Source organism: Arvicola amphibius, chromosome 2, assembly GCF_903992535.2.
Source record: "Arvicola amphibius chromosome 2, mArvAmp1.2, whole genome shotgun sequence".
NCBI lineage: Eukaryota > Metazoa > Chordata > Mammalia > Rodentia > Cricetidae > Arvicola > Arvicola amphibius.
Window position 1 is genome coordinate 193,770,769 of NC_052048.2, and position 14,243 is coordinate 193,785,011.

Here is a 14,243-nt window from a genome sequence, read left to right on the forward strand (position 1 = left end):
ACATGGAAAATGCTCTGGAGTATGAGATCATAGAGAACTCACCTAGACCTCAAAGCTTGGAAGGTCAGGCAGCCAATGACAGAATGAGAAGACCCTTCAGTTAGCTCCTGCAATGTATAAAACTTGAAGGTGAGATCTAACCTGCTGAAGATGCCAGGCACCTGGAACATTTCAAGGAAACCTGTAGGCTGCAGTCAGATAAAAACCAGACTAACAGGCCAGGTGGCCTGCAATAGGAAGGTCATCCAGACACAGCTGCTAAACCCTTTGACACAGGACACCTCTAGATACTGCATGTGGCTCAGATTTGCTTCCTCTTGTCCTTTTCTATGTCTCCGTTTCTTGTCTGGAGTGTTCTGTGCCATTGTATCCTAGAATTGTATAACTTGGTTTTGATTTTTAGGTTTTCAGGGATTCACAGTTGCATTTGCCTTGAGGGTCAGAGGAATCTTTGAACTTGGACTTTGAATAGTGTTGGAACTGTGGAGGCTTTTGGAGAATCTTGGAGAAGGACTGAATGCATTTTACATTATGAGATGAATTTGAGTGTTTTGCGTGCCAGAGATGGACTGTCTAACTGTTCTAATTTAGGGAGATAGTTTTGGGTGTCAGGTTGATAAGGAGTAGTCAGTCATGTGATGGCTAATCTTGATTGTCAGCTTAATTGGGTTGAGAAGTACCTGACACATTAGTAAAACACACGTCTGTATCTTTGAGGGCTTTTCCAGGAGGATTAACCAAGGGGAGAAGACCACTCCTGAAGATGGTCGGCATTCAGCCACATTTACCTGCCATGATGCCTGATGGATCCCTGAAACTGACTAGCACGAATTCCTTTTCTTTTAAATTATGTCAGGTATTTTGTCATAGGAATGAAATAAGTAACTAATTCATTAGCTATCACATAGCTTATTTGTGAATTCTGCTTGTGGACACGTGGGCTGTCCTCCCCATTCTTATAAACATCGAAGCCAAAGTCTGTTGTACACATGCAGGAGTTTCTCTAGGTCTGAATAATTTTACTGTACATTTCATAAGTATGTGCCACACTGTAAGGAAAAGCCAGGGTGTTGTGCATACTTTGCAAAGAAATAGAAAATGAATAATAATTTTGAGTAATGCCCAGGATCACTTAAATTTTTATTTAAATGATTATTTAATATATTTTATATACTTTAAAATGTTACTGTACTAAGGCTGGGGAGCTAGCTCACTGAGTAAATCACTTTCACACAGACCTAAGGACCAGAGTTTATACTCTTACTCCCAAGTAAACGCTGGTGGTCCTGGGGGTCCACCTGTATTTGCAGCACTCAGAAGACAGGGTAATGATCCTTATAGCAAGCTGGCTAGCTACACTAGCCAAATTGGCAAGCTTTTGGTTTTGAGAGACACTGCCTGCCTCGGTGTGTATGGTGGAGAGCACTTGAGGAAGACATCCCACATCAACCTCTGGCCTTCAGCCACACACGTGTGCATACCACATCCACGAGTACACAATAATACACGAGTACCAGAACTAGAACAGCTAAATTCAGTCTTATTTTAACTTAGGAGCAGACTTGCAGTGTACTTTCCTTGGACTCTAGGCTTTATTTTTAAAGGGGCTGTAACATTTTGTCTTGCTAGGTTTTTCTTTTTGTTTTTCAGCAACAATCAACCTAACCAGTTACAGGTTTTTCTTGAAAACACCTAATTCTTGTGTTCCTTTTACAACTCATCTTACTTTAACGCTTCTCCGCTTTGGCTTCAGCAACAACATCTGCTAAATGTATTTAGTCTCAGTTTATAGACATGAAGGCAGGAATGTCACATTTTGGAGTGCTTGTGAAAAAATTGAGGTTTATGGATTCTGCCTTTGAGTAGAAGTATACTTAAGAGTTTTTAAGAATTTATATTTTTGGTGGTCTGTTTTCAAGGGAGTGATTCCTGAAGAAAAATAGTTTCTGACCTTTAGGTTAATGCAGTTGATGACTCTAGCATAGTGGAGGCTGTCCTGCTCCTTGAGTATACAGCCTCGTCTCTTAGCCCTGTTCATATTACTGCTATGTCTTAGTTGCTTAAGACAGAAGGGAAGACTGGAAGCTGTTGTGATTCACATAGGCTTCATGTGCCAGCGGCCACAGCGGGCTCTGCCATCTGTCTCTGTCCTTAGTTGGTGATCTTTTCTGCCTTTGTTGCCTATCAGGAATATGTGACCTGTGCATCATCCAGGAATTGGAAGGAGCCTGTATGGCTGGGGCTCCTAGAGAACACTGAAGTAGTCAGGGACCCTTAGCTGCCTTAGTTGGCATCAGTCCCCTCATTGGCAACTTAATCTTCAGGCTACTTGGACCACACTCCCAAATTGTGAAGTAGTGGATCTGCAAATGCTGTGTTCTCTAGAGCTTGGGGAACTTTTGTCACTGTGATGCCAACAGTGCTTGAAAACAGCTCGATTTTCTAAGTAGTCTTGTTAAGATTTTGTTGAAATTAACTGAGTTTTGGAGTGCTTTCTAGCCTCTAGTTGTGGGCTAAGTTAAGGAACCTTTTACTTCTTAGTTAAACTACCTGAGTTCTGTCTTAGGAAATCTGCTGAAATTTTCAGGTTTTTTGATGGCTTAGTCATAAGATGGAGGATGTGTAACTGGTAAAACAGTATATTTCTGAAAAATCAGCAGTGACATAACCAGTCATTTGTGGATACCAATATTCTGCTTTACTGCTCTAGTTCTACAGTCAGTTCATCTCCCCAGCGTTGGGTGCTGTAAAGGCAAATTAAGCACGCACACTGTGTATTTGTACACACATGACCTAGACTGGCAAACTAAAGCCTCATCTTCTCCAGGCTATTGGGGCGGTTGGTGGACAACCCTAACTTGCTGATAAGAGAATATAAGATCGGCTTTAGCTACAAGCTGCCTGCCCTGCGTGTCCTGTTGGTCCCTGCAAGTTTGGAGACCCAGTGAAGCAGTGACAGAGTTTGCTCCTTGGTTGTCCTTGAGTTTTATGGCCTGAATCACAAATACCTTCTTAGTCCAGTTGACTTTCTGCTTTTTATTTCACAAACGGATATATATATATTCATATGAAAACTATTCCGCCTACACTGCGGACTGTACCAGCTTGCAATCTGCCCTTCAGACATTTCTGCAGTGTGCTTTGTTTAACACTTCCATTCAGACTTAGGTTTGGATTCCTCTGCCATATTTATTAGCAACATGCTGGTGTGAGGCTCTCTGGAGGATAGTAAAAATCTAAGAGAAGTTTGTTCTTTAAAGTTGCCCATTTATGTATGTACTGACTTGGAAATGCTTGAGAACCTCTGATTGCTTTTGAGTTTTAGATACTCGTGGATAACCAGAGAAAAGGGAGCAGGTGGTTAGAAATTAAGGCACAGTATACAAAAAGGGGACAGTTGAAAACACTGCATAGGGTATGTATGTGGCAAGCATATTGCTTATGCTGGGATGGAAAATGTGTTGTGTATGCAAGCATATAGAAGATGTCAGAGGACAGTTGTGGGACCATGTGGTCCTGGGGATTGACCATTTTTATTAGGAATTAGGATGTCAGTTTCAGGCTCTGCTGCTATGAAAAGGGACAATGGCCTGGTACAAGTGGACAGACGTATGAGAGTCCAGTTTAGAGAAATGGTGGTGATCACTGGAGGAGGAAACAGAACTAATCGATGTGGCGGGTCCCTGGCGGCATCAATAGCACTCTGTCAGAGTCCTCCCAAGAGTCCTGAGCGGTGGATACAGCTTCACCATGTTCTGAGCTGGGATAGATTCAGGTGGTAGAGAATAGTTTCCTCCATTGCTGGTAGCAATCAGAAACAACTGCATTGTTGATTCTAGTTTTGATGAATTTAAGTTCCCCATGGGGAATGAGGAAAGAGGTGGTGGGGGAGGTATGTGTAAAGTTGATACTAGTAGGTGGCCGCACCAGCCCAAATGCGGATTACTTTCAAGTGGGGTGTTACTGTGATTCCGCCAGGGTGAATATAAGGAAGATTGAAACTGTAGGAAACATTTGCTGAGTTGTTGCTTTCTTTATATTTAAAGGAGTCTTATATTGTATTGGTTATAATTCACATTTGAACATGTTTGAGTATATGAAATAAAATACTTTTAAGGTAGAAATGATGGTTTGGTTTCATAAAATATTTAGTCCTATAGCTCACATTATAAATATTAGAAATAATTGAAGTTTCAGTAGTCAAAACTTAATCTATATGCACTACCTAGAAGGCCTTAAACGGGCCTTGTATTGTGTGGAGATTCGTGATGTTGATCAGGAGATATGGTGTGCTGAATGACTTGAGGTATCTCAGGCTTTGGCTTTGATTTGTAGAATGGCAGCCTGTGCTGTTTTACTTCATTGACATTTATTTCGTGAAGCCATTAAAAGAGCTCAATGTTTAACATTTGCACTTAGAAGTGCTTATTTGAAACCTCTACATTTTAATGTGCTGTGCATAAAAAATTCTAAAGTATGTGTGCATTGTGAAGTACCAACTAAATACAATATGGTATTCTATAAGGTCCTTGAGCCTTACAGATTGTTATTGAAATAGTGTCATACACTTAGAAATAATAACCATATTATTACAATATTACCATATTAATAATACCATATCCATTTGGTAAGCATCTACTGTCAGGACTCCTGAATCCAAGGTACATTATATATTTTGATAATTCTTCCCAAATTCCCTTACTAAAAGAAAGCCCTTTGTCTGTTCATCTTCACTTTTTTCAATGTTAGCTTTTCTGCCAAGTGCTGAGTGAAGAATTCCTAAAACTTACAGGCAACTAGTGAGGTTGTGCTACTTTTCCTACTGTTAGCTAACTCTTCCTACTTTTTCTGGGATTCTCAAGCATGTTCTCTGCCATGTCTTCTTTAGAGTTTGTCTGTTGTAAAGGTTCAGTGCTGTGTTTCAACCTTTGATGACTTTAGAAAATAATGACAGCAGTCTCTTTTTGCTTCTTTTTCTCAACTTTTTTCAAGAGCGCTAGTAGTTAAATGATTTTGGATGAAATTTCTAAGCATATTTTACACACAGACCTATTATTTGGACACCCACAGATTGTTGGATTGGGTTGCCCTGTTACCTACCCCAGAAAGTTAGAATTGATCAGTTTTTCTTTATTTTCTTTTCAGGTTTGCCTGCAATGAGATTTTACTCTCTACACTTAAAGAACATTTTTTCTGAGCTGCTGTGAATAAATTTGGAATGATACTGTCTATTTTCAACTAATGGAGAATTAGCTGTGTCTTTACAAGGGTTGCTGTACTGGACAACTTCAGAACATCCCTCATAATGTCATCAAGCAGGAGTCAGAATCCCCATGGACTGAAGCAGATCGGGCTTGACCAGATCTGGGATGACCTCAGAGCTGGGATTCAGCAAGTGTACACCAGACAAAGCATGGCAAAGTCCAGATACATGGAGCTCTACACGTATCCTCTTGCTTGAGCTGTGGTTGGTGTGTCTAGAGTCGTGACTATGTAGTGGTATGTTCTTTTAATTATTAGAAATGTTATGTCCTATTTCTTATCTGTAATAAAATCAAAAAGTTGTTTTTTACCTGTTTTCAGCAGAGGTAATTTGATTAGTTAAGGTGGTGCTGACTAGTGCCTGCAGATGTTTACATTTGAAACTTACCTGTCCGTCCCCCCACGCCCCAGCCCCTGCTTTTTAGCAGGGACTGTGCACATGTGTGTGTTTGTGCACGCAAGTGTTTACAGTGCACATGTGGAGGTTAGAGGATAACTTGTAAGAGTCAGTTCTCTCCTGCCAGCACAGTCTGGGTCTGGGGATTGAACTTATGACTTTAGGCTTGGCAGCAAACACTTCTACCTGTTGAGCCTCTTGCCAACCTTATAGCCTCCCTTTATATCAGCAGGTTCTACATTGGTGGATTCAACAACTACTGATTGAAACTATTTGAAAAAAGGCTCTTTATTAAACATTAGACCTTGTTTTATCATCATTCTCTGAGCAGTATAACAACTGTTGTGTAGGCATTTTGTATTGTTTTTTATTAGGCATTTTAAGTAATCCAGAGGTGATTTAAAGTATTGAGGATGCAGATGAATTGTATGCAAATATATTGTCATTATTTATAATCTAATAATTGAGATCCCCCCCCCTTTGGGGAGATCCTATAACAGGTACCCTTTTGTATTAGTTGCTTTTAATTTTTCTGTTGCCATGATGAGATGCCATGGCCAAAGCAACTTATAAAAAACATTTAGTAGGAACTTTCTTACAGTTTCAGAGGGTGAGTTCATGACCATCATGTTGGGGAACATGGCAGCAGGCAGAGAAGCATGGTGCTGAGGCAGTGACCGAGGGCTCACATTTTAACCACAAGTTGGAGGCAGACTGGGTTGAGGGGGGAGCAAGGTATGAGCTTTTGAAACCTCAGAGCCCATTTCCAGTGACTCACCTCCAACAAGGCCACACCTCCTAGTCCTTCAGAAACAGTTTCATCAGCTATTGAACAAACATTGAAATATATGAGCCCATGAGAGCCACACCTGTAAACACTGAGAAGTAACTTTAATTTTAAAATTCAGGTCCTTAGCAATAATAACTATATTTCTAGATGTTCAGTAGACTGACTAGATTATAGAAAGTGTTGTGGGTAGTACTGGCCTACGTGGTTTAAATCGTTGTGATTGCCTTCACTTCACAGGAGAGTATGGTCGCTGTATCAGAAAGTCCTAAAATATTTTCTATTTGCTCTTTACCAGGTAAAAACTGTTTGCCAGTTTTAAAGGGCTCCCATAGAACAAGCTTGATGGCTATGGTTTTGTCTTACAAATGCAGTGCTAAGAGTACAGTAGCTACTTTTCTGGCTGTTCTCACAGAACAGCTTAGGGGAAGAAGGGTTTAAATGTGTTTATAGTTCACAGGCACAGTTCATCACACCCAGAGAGACATGGTAGCTTATGGTAGCAGGAATGTGCAGCTGCTAAAGGCAGTGCCCACAGCAAGCAGGCGATGAGTTCTTGTGTTCTTCTTGCTCCTCTCTCCCTGTAGTCCAGAGATGCTGTACTGCCATGGGTGGTACAGCTCACATCCCAGGTTAATCCTCTTTCTGAATTCCCTCACACACACCCAGAGGTATTCCTTATAGGCGATCCTGAGCCCCCAGCAGCTCCACAGTTGAGATAACATCACAAAAAACTTTTCATTGGTCTTTGGTCCATAATGTGTATGAAGGACTATGCTGTCTCTTCCAAAGGTTATGAGATTATAAAAAGCATAGTTCCTACTGTTACAGCACTCAGACCCAGTTAAATTTGTATTTTTATAAAGATTTATTTGTACTTACTCTGCATGAGTGTCTTACCTGCATGTATGTCATGTGTACCATCCCCATCCCTGGTGCCTGAGGAGACCCAAAGAGGACATCTGATCTCCTGGAACTGGAATTATGGATGATTGTGAGCCACGACAGTGCGTGCTGAGAACTGAACCCTGAGCCTCTGCAAGAGCCACCAGTGTTCTATACAACTAAGCCATCTTTCCAGCTTTTAACTTGTAGTCAGTCTGTCTGTCTGTCTATTTGTCCGTGTCCCCCCCCCCCCCTTTTTTTTTCTTGGTTTTTCAATACAGGGTTTCTCTGTAACTTTGAAGCCTGTCCTGTCCTGGAACTAGCTCTTGTAGACCAGGCTGGCCTCAAGCTCACTGCCTCTGCCTCCCAAGTGCTGGGATTAAAGGCATTTGCCATCACTGCCCGGCTACTTTGTAGTTTCTTGATTCTATACAGTTATAAAATTGAAATTAGAACTCAGCAGCCAGACTTGGTGACTCAGGTCTGTAATCCCACCAGGATGGTCAGGAAAAGGGGTGGGGGGAGAGACAGACAGACACACACAGGACAGACTGACTGACAGACTGACTGACTGACTGACTGACTGACTGACTGACTGACTGACTACAACATAGCAAGTTCAAGGCCAGCTTCAGCTACATGAGCTCTTCTGAAAATGAATGAGTGAATGAATGAATGAATGAAGCTCAGCTAACTGAGCAGATTGGTACTGATTCCAGGACTTTAAAGTTCCTAATTTAATGGAGATGTAAGTTTAAAACTTTAGTAATATCAGTATTTATCAAAATAGGTTATATAACATTTCAAATATTTTAATTTTAGAATATTAAAACATTAACAGATAAATAAAACTATGTATTTAAACTAAGTTGAATGTATTTGCATAGTATAATGTGTTTTTATATTTAAATATATTTTTACTGTAGAACTTTTAAAAAAAAATAGCAGCTTTGGGGAGCTGAAGGGATAGATGCCTCAGACTTAAAAGTACATCTCTTGTAGAGAACCTGAGTTCCCAGCACCCATGTTGGTGGCTCTCCACTGCCTATAACCAGCTTCAGAGACTTAGACTCTTCTCAGGCAATCCCACTCACGTACACATACACATTGACAGAGGCATATACATAAATAAAAATAAGTTAAAAAAATAAAAACAATTTTGGGCTGTCAAGGTGATTTAGTTAATAAAGGTCCTTGCTACCAAGCCCCACACTGAGTTCAGTCCCTGGATCCTACATGGTAGAAGTTAAGAACCAACTGCTGCAAGTTGCCCTCTGACCTCTACAGGCACACTGGGGCATATGTGCCACCCCACCCCCTAAAATATACATAAAATAATTGGTTAGCATATGGGGCTGCCAGATGTGGTGATGTGTACACCTTTAATCCCAGCACTCAGTAGGCAGAGGCAGGTTGACCTCTCTGAGTTCAAGGCCAGCCTGGTCTACCTACCAATTCCAAGCCAGTCAGGGCCATAGGGTGAGTTCCTACCTCAAAATAAAATTAAATAAAAGCTTGGAGCTAGAGAGATAGATGGCTTAGTGGTTAAGAGCACTTTCTGCTCTTCTGAAGAACCTGAGTTTAGTTCCCAACATCCATACTGGGCAGCTCACAGCAGTCTGTATCTCCAGGTCCAGGGGATCCCAGTACCTTCCTCTGACCTCCTTGGGCACACACATACAAATAATGTACTTTTATTTATTTGTTTATATTTTTGGGTGTTTTTTTTTATAATTTATTAACTTTATTTTATGTGCATTGCTGTGAAGGTGTCAGATCCCCTGGAATTGGGATTACAGATAGCTATAAACTGCCATGTGGGTGCTTGGAATTTTGGAAGAGCAGCCAGTGCTCTTAACCACTGAGCCATCTCTCCAGCCCCTATTTTTTTTGGTTTTTCAAGATGGGGGGTGGTGGTGGGTTTTTTGTTTGTTTGTTTGTTTGTTTGTTTCTTTTTCTGTGTAACGGCCTTGGCTGTCCTGGAACTTGCTCTATTGATGAGAAGATCAAAATCTCAAAAATCATAGAGATACTACTGTCTCTGTCTCCTGAGTGCTCTGATTAAAGGTGTGGTGTGTGCCACCACCGCCCAGCAAATAATACAATCTTTTAAAAAAATTTAAAGTAATACCAGCTTAATTGAAGTATTCATACACTTAAAAAATTAACTCATTTCAGAAGTGTGCAGTGCAGTGTTCAGTATATTTTGTTTAAGATATATTATATATATATATATTAATGTGTTTTATGTGCATGTATATGTCCCAGATCCCCTGCAGCTGGTTTTACAGACAGCTGTGAGCTGCCATATGAGTGCTAGGAATTGAAACCAGGTCCTTTGGAAGAGCAGCTGTTACACTTAACCACTGAGCTAACTCTCCCGTCCTCTTAGGGTATTTTCATCACCCCAGAAAGACTCCTTGTTCTCATTTGCAGTTGAATCCACATGTCCCACCACCATCTCTGGCAGCCACTTCTAGTTTCTATTAATTTGTTTATTCTAGACTTTTCCTGTAAATAATTATACAGTATATGGTTTTGTGTCTGATAACTTTCACTTAGAGTAATGATCAGAACCTTCGTCCTTCAGTGTTAATCAGAGCTTCATTTCCTTCATGACTGGCTATTTTACATTGTGCATATCCATCAGTGATCTATGTTATTCCCATGTGTTTGCTGTTAGGTGCATTGTTATGAACATCATGTACTAGTTGTTGAGTGACCATATGTTCTCTCATTCTCTTGGGTAGATGCCTGTGAGAGAAATTGCTGAATCATAGATATGTTGTGTACGTTTAAGAAAAATGGAGTCTTTGCCAAATGAGTGGATAGTATGTCTCACAGGATGTGGCTTGCCAGGTCTGACTTGTGGCTGACTGACTTGTAGTAGACTAAAAGGCAGGAGACCCGGTGGGGTTTCTGTTACACACAGAAGCAGACCAGCATTACGTCGGTGACCAAGGAAATTCCATTGCTTATCCTTTTGTGTGTATGTGTGTGTAATTTTAAAAATATTTTCCTTTTTGAGATGGACTCACTATTACAACACAGACTAACCTTAAATTTGATCCTCCTGCCTCAGTCTACCAAGTGCTAGGATTATAGGGTTGTGATGCCTGGCCCTGGGAAATTTTTTTAATTGATTGTTTAATTTGTGTGAGTGTGCATGCATGGTAGGGGGAAGGGGTTCTTTTCATGGTGTGCATGTGGAGATGAGAAGAAAACCTCCTGGAGGTACTTCTTTTCATCTATCTTTATGTGGATTTTAAGGTCAAATTCAAGTTGACAAGCAGCCCAAAATTTCTTTAATATGTAGTTTTTCACTAAATTAGGTCAGTTCTTTTTCTGGTAGATTATTTTGTTTTATAGGGCTGTGAGAAAGTAGAAACTTTCTATACTTAAAGAAATAGGACATATTTTCTAGGGAGGTGAGTAAATAATAGAATTCTTTCCTTTTGAACTTCAATTAAGTAATGAAATTTTGTATTCACTTCGCAAGGTTATTACATACCCTATGCTCGGCTCAGGAAATTTTTAGTTTTTAAAAAATTTAATGTTTAAAAAAAAATCAAAAAAAAAACACTCAAAGTTTATTTTCCAACAGAACATCAGCGGGCAGTGGAAGTATTAGAAGCATTCGTCCAAAGAACACATCGCAGAAGAAGCCACTGCTCTGTACTTGGCTGCTTCAGTGTGAACAGCTACTGTTGGGTTCTCTCTCCATTCCAGAAGGAAGAGGTTAGCTTAGTAAAAGTCATTCTGAGTGCTAGAGTCAGGTGGAACCAAGAAAGAAAACTGGAGTAATAGATCCACATTTCAAGAAAGACCTTTGACATAGAGGAGACAATTTCCTCACTCATAAATTAGGCCTTTCTTCATGAGACCCTCAGCAACATTTCATTGTCTGCTAATATTACATGTATGAAAGGTAATTAAAATAAAGGAATCAGTAGAACATCGTAACTGTCCAGCTATTTCTACCAGCGCAGCAACTCACAGGTTTCGGGCTGGCCCTTGAAGTAGAAAGTGGGGCCCGGTGGTAGCATGCTTGTCTATCCAGGTGCACAAGACTCTGAGTTTGATTCCAAGCATAACCAAAAAAAATGATTATGTTTACACATTTTTTTCATTAGGTTGAGCAATCAAAGCTTTTGCCCAGAATTCTGCTATTTCCACTTCTATCCTTTGTCCAGTCCTCAGGGAAGAAAGCCTCATGACAAAGCAGTCAGGCTTCCTGAGCTCCGTCACTTGAGGCAGCATTGTACTGATGTCTTTCCTTTACCTGGTGAATGAATTCTCAAAACTCCACCCTTCTATTTTCTCTCAGTAGTGTTGTAAACTAAATAGTTTTCCCAACTGGTTTTCCTAAAGTCTTCTTTTTCTCAGCAGTCCTGTAAGGGTCTCATCCATGTTCAACCTTGACCATTTATCTCAGCAAGTCAGAACATAAGCGTGTGTACCTGTCTTGTGATGGCATAGAATTTATACCGCTTGGGCTAGAATCCTTACCCAGCCAGTGTGCCTAGCTCTTGTGCCTGCAGCACATGCTTGTCCCCAATGCTGCAGCACCTGGCAGTTGTCTCCTCACTGTTGGCTGCTGTTTTCTACTCAGATCTGCAGTTTTCCCTGCATTCTCTTCTGTAGACATTGGGGTGGGAAGGAGTATTGCAGGTGATGCTTCCTATTTCTGCCTGCCTACTGAAGATTTGTTTGCTTTTGTAGAAAATAATTACAGAAAAGCAGATCAAAAAGAATAAGTAGCAGATTTTCAAAACTGATTGTTGATGATCTACATCCTTTCTGGTATAACTGTCTAAACCAGTAAATATATTTGGATGTTTCATCTTGTACTTTAGGAGTCTTACTTTGCTCACCTATTAGCATGTCTTACATCAGATGAACCTAAACATAGGAATGTTTTTAGAACTTTATCAAATGTGATCTACTATTTTGTTTGGTCTGCGTTTGTCCAAAGTTTAAGAATATGCCTCATCCAAGTCTACACAGATGTCTGATTCTAGTTGCTCTGGAAGCTGAGGCTAGGGTCCTTACGGGTTTAAGTCCTCCTTGGACTACAGAGGCAGGTTCAAAGCCAGCCTCGGCAACTAAGTGAAGTAAACAGAAAGGAGCTGAGGGTATACAGCACAGTGAATGGTGTGGCACTTGCCTAGCATATGAGGTCTTGGGTTAATTCCAGTGCTGCAAATATAAATTAAGGTTCTAAAGGGAATAACTAGTTTATATAAAGAAATGTAACTAGTAAAAATATGGGAAAATACTCAACCTTGTGGCTTCTAAAGAAATAAGGGGTTAAAGTGAGAGCTTTAGAAAGCCTAGCCAGGTGGGAAGTAGCTGTAAAGAACTGATAGCCAGTGTGAGGGATATCAGGGAGAAAGTGGGCTAAGTTCCCACAGTGCCGGTGGAGGTATTGCTATGATATTTCTGGATAGAAATTTACAAACGCATTTCTCAAAAGATAAAAGTACACAATGGTTCACCAATTTATTTACTTTTTAACTTTTAACTCTACCTTTAAAAAATAGTTGTATTTAAGTTATGTGCTCAAGGCTCTTCGTATTTTGATAAGAAATAGCAGAAAACAGCCTTGGTCTTATCTGTACATTTAGTCTCCAGATGTGTAATAAATGGGTAAGGATGTGTACCTCAGTAGTAGGGCCTGTGCCCAGCTACCCAGAGTGCCCTGAAGATTGTTAATTGATTTGGAATAATCTCATATGATACCTTATATAAACTCTTCTACTTTTGAAACAGGTGATAAACATGTGCTGTGTGGAGAGAGGTCTAATTGTGTGTTGGAGTTGAAGATGGTTTTTAAACAGTTCTCTTCCTTTCAGATTTGAAGATAGATTTTTATTTTTCTTATTTAACTCTTGATATATACTCCACAAAGTGCTGCATGAGTTTTGTTTATTAGTGTAAATATGGTATGTTCACTACTCTCTTTCCAGACTTGATGCATGGTGTATATATGCAGAGTAACATTATAAAATGGGTTTCCGGAATGATGACTCAGTGGTTAAGAGCCCTGACTGATCTTCTGAGAATCTGGGTTTGCTTCCTGGCACCGTGTAGAACAGAATTCCTGTTCTAAGGACTCAGTCCGTCCTTCTGTAAGCACCAGGCATAGACTCAGTACACAGACAACATCTAGGCACTCACACATACTCATAAAAAAAATAATCCTTAAAAAGAAAAATTCTGTACTTTGTCACACTTAATTGCAAGTAGCCTTTGCTTTTGAAATATGCCATGAGGTGTATTACTTGCTTTGGTGGGATATATCTTTTCAGAAATGCATATAATTGCAGACCAGAGAGAGCCATTTTATGACTTGTCAGTCTGATTATACCAGTGATATTCTGCCTCTTGCTGTTGTTGTTTTGTAAAAGCATTCTACTCGCTGAGGAGGGCAGGAAGCTGGTTCTGGTTGGTTGGTGCTAGGACTTGAACCCAGGGTCTCCTTTGTTCGTGAACTTTTGCCAGCTCAACAGGAGGTGTGTCCAATACAGGTTCTAGTGGATGTCAATAGAAATTTAGTTCAGCTTTTCAGTTTTAAGTTGTAGTTGGGGAAAAAGTGGATGGAAAGTGGCTCTGTTTAGTTTTGTTGTTTTAGTTGGATTTTCCCTTAGAAAATAGAAATGATCTGAGTTCTGTAATAATTAGAAGTAAAGTCGATTGCCCAGTGTGTGCACGTGAGAAGTAGTATCAGTGCTGTGGGTGGCAGCTGTTTGAGGCAGCCTGGGCCCTCAGCATTGATGACTGTGGGAAAACAGCACAGCATCCTCTCTCTCACCCTTAGGTAACGGTGAATGAGTGGTTGGAGATGAACTTAGAGGTGGGCTTTTTCACCAGGCCTGGCAGGGCAGCTGCTCGGGAGTGCCTGTGCAGGAA

At 40.4% G+C, this 14,243-nt stretch overlaps 1 protein-coding gene across 1 annotated transcript in view; it reads left to right on the plus strand.

The window, feature by feature from the left end:
- Cul1 (cullin 1) overlaps nt 1–14,243 on the plus strand; it is a 66,311-nt gene that overhangs the window by 21,204 nt on the left and 30,864 nt on the right. The window contains exon 2 of the mRNA XM_038318561.2: nt 5,146–5,445. Within this exon, the coding sequence (XP_038174489.1) occupies nt 5,306–5,445 (140 nt within the window). The 5' untranslated portion in view covers nt 5,146–5,305. The remainder of the gene's footprint in view (nt 1–5,145; nt 5,446–14,243) is intronic.